The sequence below is a fragment of the Stylophora pistillata genome, chromosome 14 (assembly GCF_964205215.1).
Source record: "Stylophora pistillata chromosome 14, jaStyPist1.2, whole genome shotgun sequence".
NCBI lineage: Eukaryota > Metazoa > Cnidaria > Anthozoa > Scleractinia > Pocilloporidae > Stylophora > Stylophora pistillata.
Genome location: NC_142532.1, coordinates 14,744,040 through 14,752,039, shown reverse-complemented (window position 1 = coordinate 14,752,039; position 8,000 = coordinate 14,744,040). Strand labels below are relative to the sequence as shown.

The 8,000-nt window shown below is 36.0% G+C and overlaps 1 protein-coding gene across 1 annotated transcript; it reads left to right on the top strand.

Moving 5' to 3' along the window:
* Window positions 1-1,898: 1,898 nt before the first annotated feature.
* On the top strand, window positions 1,899-7,017 carry LOC148716721 (uncharacterized). Its single transcript, XM_088744624.1, has 9 exons — window positions 1,899-2,165; window positions 2,501-2,512; window positions 3,019-3,052; window positions 3,905-3,946; window positions 4,032-4,088; window positions 4,734-4,771; window positions 5,057-5,090; window positions 5,412-5,453; window positions 5,573-7,017. The coding sequence occupies exons 1-9, from the start codon at window positions 1,899-1,901 to the stop codon at window positions 5,674-5,676; spliced, it is 630 nt and encodes a 209-aa protein (XP_088600750.1). The 3' UTR covers window positions 5,677-7,017.
* Window positions 7,018-8,000: the final 983 nt, after the last annotated feature.

The window sequence follows — 8,000 nt, the reverse complement described above, 5'->3', positions numbered from 1 at the left end:
ATATATCAATTGATATGTTGGAATGTTATTGTTCCAGGTGATTGGAAGCAAGCCACAGATGTTTGGGTCGTGAACAAGTCGATCCACATTGATGATACCGGAAGTGTCATTCCAAGGGATTCACAGAATTACATCCTTTTGGATGATACATCCCTTCCTGTTTTGACCGGAATAACAAGTATGTTACTCCGGACTTACAGGCATAATCGACGCAAAGGTACCTCTTTACACAAATAAAGGCATATGTTGTTCTATCTGCGCAATATTATACCCATGCATGCATTGCCACCAGAAAAATCTTAAATCTAGATAATGGAGAAAATCTGAGGATGAGTAGTAATCTTAACATAACATATACATGCACTTAAAATAGTAACCGCAACGAAATAATTGCATTTGTTCTAATTCTTGCGATGTTGTAGCCATTGATGACGGGTAAGCTCTGCAGAATCTTATTTTGGCTGAGAAAAATCTGCTGGCTAATAATTTCCCTGAAGGTCTTATGACCATCGCATGTATCGCCATTGGGGCCAATCATGACCTTGTTGTCATGAAGTTCGGTGGATGTGCTCTACCTGTCTTATTTGGAGCCCCTCAGTCTGCCAAAACGACTGCACTAAAAGCTACTCTTTCTGTTGTTGGCAATACAGATATTTTACAAGGTATGTCGTGCTCTCTTTTTTCTTTTATACTGCATTCGTCCCAGTGGGGAGGTTTTTTCAATGTATAGCCGAAGGAGGAGTCTCAGAGGACTGTTCCCTAGTCAGCATGGAAGATGAATTGATTGCTACTAGGTAGTATATGGTTTCATAGAAAAAAATTTTTTTAATCGATTCAAACCACAGACCAAAATCACAAACATTTAATTCTAAATCTTTGATCTAAAGTACTATGGTCTCCCATATGCAGGTGCCATCTGAGACAATGACGACATTAAAGTTGATAGTTTTCCAGGTTTACGTTACCAGGTGTTAGGAGATGTGTGCTTTCCATTAATCTGTATTGAATACTTTTTTTTTTAAGAAATGACTTTCAAGGCGATAATGGATGCCGTTTGCAAGACATCTATTCTATTTGGTTGGGATGATTGTGAAAAAAGTGCGACAATGAAGCAAGTTGCAATAGCCCTCTTTAACCAAGTAAGTCTTCAATTTGTATCCAAGCTATTTCAATGGGTTTCCCTATTTTTGGTGGTTTCTTGTTCTATATTTGATTTGGGATATTAAAATTTGATATGTTCTTTTTTAAATGTTGAGACAAGTGTAGATTCGTTAGTATCATCAAATGGCTCGATTATTAATAATAATATTAAATATTTATCAAGGGTGGCACCAAGAGTTACCACGGGAGAAAAATTCCTAGAACATTCCCCATCATGACAACAAATGTTGACAGAAAAACACTCATGAATGTTGTACATTCATGCTCATAATAAACACTTCATTGCCACACAATAGAATAGAGCTCTCTTTCTGAGCTGATTGTCTCGCTCGAAGATTTTAAGTCAAGTAGTATTCACCTGCTAAGAAACGAGCGCAAGATTGAACATTCCGGTTACATTTTACAAGAATAGAGAAGTTTTTTGATTCGCTTTCAATTCAACAACTGCGGTCTATACTAAAAGCAGTTACTCACTTCAGTTTCATGTTATTTCAGCACGGTAGCACTTATATATGGATATAAACCATTGCTGCTCACCAGTAATTAGTAGGGAACAACCTGCGCACTTTGTTATAATTTGTAATTAAAGTATATTATGAATTCTCACTTTCAATTGCCTTTTACAAGCAGAAACACTGAAATATGTCTTATCTACCAATATAAACTTCAAACTGGGAAAATTTCAGAAATTTTTATTAATATATACATGTACTTTCTCGTAGGATATTATCTAGGTGATGAGAATTCCATTCGAAACACTAGACCCTCTGTACAAGTCTAAAACGTACAGAGGCAGGTATCAACTTTTAGAAAATGCCATGACCGATGCAAGCGCACGTGTGGCAGTTGTCACAGCGTTCATGAGGCAGAAGTTTTCCACAACAACTGATGGCGACATTGACCATTTTAAAGATCTTCTGGTAGAGATGGCAGACGATCAAGAGTTAGTGATAGATCAGAGGGCCTTAATGTCCTACTCTCTCCTGGTATTTTTATGCAAAACGGTGAGTTTACTAATGTAAAACTAGGGAACAAAGAAAGTTGATAAATGTTTGTTCGTCATGGAGATTCATAGTATGCCCCAGAGCCGCACTAGGATAGGATACAGCAGTTCTGTATGCCGACACTTCAGTTCTCATATTTACTGATTAGGTTAATCCATTTAAAACAGGTCGAAGTTAATAAGTGCATGAATAGGAAGTTAAAGCCATAATCTTAGTAAATAGAGATAAACGAAAATTACGGGTCAAAACAAAATCTTGTCTTAATCCTGTTTAAATCGTGACTTTTATTTAATCATGTCTCACTTAAGATCTGTTGTCTATTAAATTTAATGCAGATTCTTGAGAAGGTAGGCTTACCAGAGCTATTCATTCTCGTAGAGTAAAAAATTGAAAAAGTTGTGCTGCCATGTTACGTGGAAGCATCCTATGTCACTGCCACATCTGTTCAGTTGCCAAAGCAAGTTTGTAATGACATCGACAAATTGTTGAAGAACTTCTTCGGATCAATTACTGTTTCTAACGATCAAAACGTAAATATTGATTATTCTTCTTATTATTACTTTTTGGATATTATAAAATTTGACCAGCCATAATTATCATTTGGCTTGCTTGTCATGTGGCTTCCTTTGTCAATAATAGAATAAAGCCCTCTCGATGTGGCTGTGGGGAAGCTGTAGCCTTTAATGTGCCTTCCTTAGCTAGGCACATGAGGGTAAATGGTATCGACCCAGTGATAACCGACGCCACTATAAGGCATTTCATCACCTCCAAAGTTGTTGGTTGCGTGGGGAAGTCGAATAAGTTTTGGAGCAGAACAACAAGCTGGACATCTGCCCACATAAGTAGGCGTTAGCTTGATGCTGAAATTTTGGGTGAACTTGATAAAGGTAAAGATACACAATTTAAAAGATATTGCTCGTTTGAAGGAATTTTAATATGACCTCGCCTAAACCAATTGATATAATGAAATGTACATATAGGTGTGCATAAGTGGGAGTATCTGGAGTCCAAAATGTCATACATTCTTGTGAATTAAAAATAGATACACACGTTTAAAAAACGTTGCAATTTGAAAATATATAGATATACCTTTTCTGTTTTCATCTAAAGGGTGACAGACGATGCAGGTATGTTTCAAATCAAAAGAACCATACCCTGAAGAACTGAAAGTGAAACACCCTTGTCGGCAACTGTTGTTCCTTTTCTACCAGTTTATATCGGCTGTCACCTTTTTTTCTTGAGAAGACTATTGCTGGTTTAAGAGAATATTGTTACCTTGAAGGCCTTTTTGATGTTTTTAAAATCTGTTCATAAAACTGCTTTGACCGAACTATTAAAGACTACACACCACAACAAGTACATAAGTACATAAGGCTTCTGTGATAGTTATGGTTTGCAAATCATTGCTTTATTTTCTTGTTTGCAGCTTTTTCATCACTGACTACAAGTACCACATCTAGTAAGTGCAATGAATTGAATTTAATGACCTAAGTACAAGTACTTTACCATAAAAACAACTAAACCAGACTTGTTATCAGTGAAAGTCAGATAAACAAATTTCACAAAAAGTTCAGTTTTCTATTGTCTCCTGGGCAGTGTTTTATTTGGTTTAAAAAACTATCCAAAAGGAAGCTTTTGACTAAACGAACAGATGAAATGTAACCCTGGGATTAAAAATTCGCTAGAGGAAGAAAGATAATTCATTAACGCTCCTTTTTCTAAAATTGATTCCTTAACAGGTACAGATAAAGGCGAGACAAGCTCAACTAGCGATTTTCAAGGCAAGTTACACAACTGAAAATAAAATGCGGGTTTGAAAAGTAAACTGAAGAAAGAAAGAATACTTATAGAAGCTTCTTTTTCTAGTTGAGTCCCCAACAGGAACAGATACAGGCGAGACGAGTTCATCGAGTGATATTCAACGTAAGTTACAATTTTCAGCATCACGTGTATTCCCTGGCTTCAGTTAAGTTACTTGTATGATATCTTTTTAATCACAGGATGAAGTTTTGAACCTATTTTATGCAAGCTTTTTCCAATATTCGTATTCAGTGCGGGGTGCCCTAGAATCATACATTCTTTGGGTTAGGAATAGCTCACTTAAAAACCCCATGGTAAACGTTGTAAAGCATGCTCGCCTGCATCGTCTAAATATGACAAAATTTTATCAGCTCTTCCTCACGTTGAAACTTCAGAAAAAAGCTAGCGAAAAATCTAGCTATTGAGTACTGAGAGATTGACGTAATGCGATAAACCTCAAGATGATGCAGTTTTCTCATGCCACTTATTAGCTATGTCACCTTTTCCTTCAGGTGATGTATCAACAGATGCTGAGCAAAGTACTCCTAGGAATGTTGATGAGCTTGATCTCCTTCTCCCCTTAGTATTTGAAGGATTGTTCAATTAAAATTAGCCATATTAAACATAAATATAGAAGCAATAATAATAATGTTTACACGGTCACAAAGCAAGGTGTTCTCCATTAAACTGGCGAAGACCTATCGTTGGTTCCACGATCTCTAGATGATGTTTACTTTTGACTGTTACACATCTCTTAATCTTTTTCAGACGCGATAATTGTGAGTGATACTGAAAAGAAACAAAAGGTATTCTTTTTTGTTATGGTACACCCATAAAATACGTGTCCTGTTCCGGGAGATCTAATCTCTTTTTTATACATTTTTATATCCTGCAAGAAACGTCAGTGCATCTTTGTTATTATAAAATTGCTGTAAATCGGAAAACGAATTCCATGGAAAAAAGGGGAAGAAACCATTTCTTTTACAACTTTGCTGTGAGGTGAGATCACAGTGACGTAATCATCGCTGTTCTCAAAGTCTATATCTACACAAACGATGTGACCAAATGATGTTTTTGTCCATTGTTTATAGAAAGTGGGGAACCCGATCTCTTCAAAAGTTTCAGGTAAAAATCCATAATATTTAACTATGGAGGATGGAAACCTCATGTTATAATTTATTGCTGAAGAATAGTTTGCCATTAGAATGTGGAGGTTGAAAGGCAGAAAGTATACGAAAAGATAAAAATAACTAGATTCATTTTTCATTGAGTATATACTCTAGTCACGCATAGAGGGTGTCCAAACGTGGAACGTTTGCTGGAAGTTTCACTCGTACATGTCAACTACCAGTCGGTTTTGCTTTTTCATCATTGTTTAATGATTCTGTTGTATGAGAAGTAGGAAGTAGATTTTTTGTTACATGATATATTTCTTCTTTTCTTCAGCAACTGATAGAAGGCAAGTATCGAAGACGAAAGAGCACAAAGGTATGCAAAAACGTGTAACAAAGATTTTAGAACTTCGGTATAATCTTTCAAAACCTACGTTGTGAAATATCATATGTGCCGTTTCCTTTTTTTTCCTTCTGACACAAACCTGTCTTCAGGAAGGGGAAAGAACAAGTTAAAAGATGCGCTTACTCCGGCTGAGGACCTTCCCGCGAAAAGAGTTCGCAAAAAGATTGCTATCAGGTACAAAAACTTTACCTGAAGCAAGAACAAATCATGGCATGTTCAATGTAAGATTTAAAGGTCCTACAGTATGGAAGTCTATGAGTGAAAAGTCTTTCAAAATTTAAGGAATCAGTGCAATACGATCTCGTTTTGAATTATTATCAGAGATATGTATTTAGATCATCTTAGATTGCAATTCTGTCTTTTCCCAAATTATCTTCTTAGTTATTTGTTTTTTAAATTCTGTAGACCTTTGTAGGCCTTGATATAAATTATTTTGTATAATATGTATTTGATGCTATAATATTGTTGCTGATCAGTAATTCATTTTCATTCAATATTGTTGTCTACTGAGTACCTGGCTCCGCTAGTCCCTATGGTTATTCCAGATAGCCAATACTATTTTATTTTCAATATTGTTTTTTAACTTGACAAATACAAGAGTAGAAGTAATGATTGTTGTTGTTGTTGTTGTTGATATGGAATGAAGATAATGAACGTTAATCCAGGTGGAGATGGCCGAGATCTTTCTTAAATCGATATTGCGTTTAATTAAAACCTATCGTGTGAAACGAGAATAGCAACATCGTTACTACCCGCTGAGGGGAATTAAAGTTCACCACTAAGCTAAATTTTATCCGATTCGTACTTGTTTAAATTGATCACGAGACGCGATAGAGTTAATCCGTGGAGAGACACTATCGGCCCGTAGTGCCCGTCCGCCGAAAATCAGTAAAAAAATTTGAATGACTTGACGGCCGAGAAGTTAGGCAGATCGGTTAAACAATGACTTTTCAATTCTGACAGGTATAACGTATTATTTAGCCAATGTACAGTTGCGAATTAATGACATTTGTGACAGGCTGTACGCATGAATACATATTTGATTGATCTGCATTTAAAGGGTTTTCGCTGTTTTTCAACTAGCGCGAGGAAGAAAATTTAGTGGTGAACAATAAAGACACTAGAGTGTTTATCGGTCTGATAGTTGCCCCTTGGAATTTTGATATTCTTTAAAATATTTGCCCTCTTATAGTGACTTTTGAACGTATTTGTGCGACCTGAATAGAAAGACATTGTTATTGAAGGGTGAAAATGGTCCATTTCGCATTTACTTAAATACGATTTAAGAAATCAACCAAGGCAAAAGTCCTCGGTCAAATACTGATTTAAAATGGTTAAATGTATTTTTGTGACATGAAAGGCGTCACGTTTTCTCCGCAGGGTGAAAATAGTTGATTTCAAAAAATAGTAACTCTTCTTATCTTGCTGCTTTGCAAAATGAATAAAAATCCTTATCATTGATTGTAGATTACTCCAAATCCTCGTGAAAGTCACCTTTAACTTATTAGAAAATATATCTGCATTATTCTTTTAATTTCGTTACATCTCGCCTGGTTTCGTTTGGTTTTGTTTCGCAAAATATTGTACTAGTAAGCCGTCGATTTGTTGTTCAATAAGCCTGTAAATACATGGGGTTTTTTTGAACAATTACAACACTTTTACCAGAACATACAGTACCGCCTGAGAGATGATCGATCTGGTTTAAAGTTCTGATTGGTGGCGAAATGTCCTCTGTAAAAAAGAAAAAAAGATCTGGCCGGCTTACAATTAATAGTGACCCGTAGTTAAATAGTTTTGTTGTGTTAGGTCATACTTTTAGCGATTAGATTTTTCCTAACAGATATCACTCCAAGACTTCTTCCATTGACTTCAGTTAGAAACAGCAACTTAAATAATAAACACTTGCATTACTTTACGTTGTAACTTTACTTAGTCGTGATACCAGGGGCGTTTCTCTCTTGGGTAAACAAATTGCATAAATGCTCGAAGTGGGAGTTTTGTTATCGTTAAGAACCCCGTCACCATTCCCGAGGTTTCTTATCTAAACTTTTGCGAAATGCACTTTAGATAGGCATCTTTTCCCCTGAAAAGAAATTAATCAATGCTTTTGTAAGTGCGTAATCAATCGAATTTCTAGTCCCTTATAATGTCCTTTAAAACCTGAAACTTATTACACTCAAGGCAAATTTTTACTTCAAGAACTTTTTGCAAGATAAAACGATAAACGAGTGATGTTACGCTGAAGAGAAAGAAGCAACGAAGATGTACAGGTTGAAAAAGATAGCATTAAGTCTATGGAAACAGCATGAATAAAGTACAGCTTTAGAGGGGTTGCTGCTCGTGGCTTTTATCTTCTCTTCCATTCAGAGGAAAATAAAAGAAAATGTAAAGGGATTTTCAATCTACTTTGGAAGCGCTAGTTAACGCTTCTTTTCCCAATTTTCTTTAAGTGGTGCGACGGGGGTCATTCTTAAGATTGTAAATGAGCCGAACGCAGGCGATATAGGCATCGTAGCG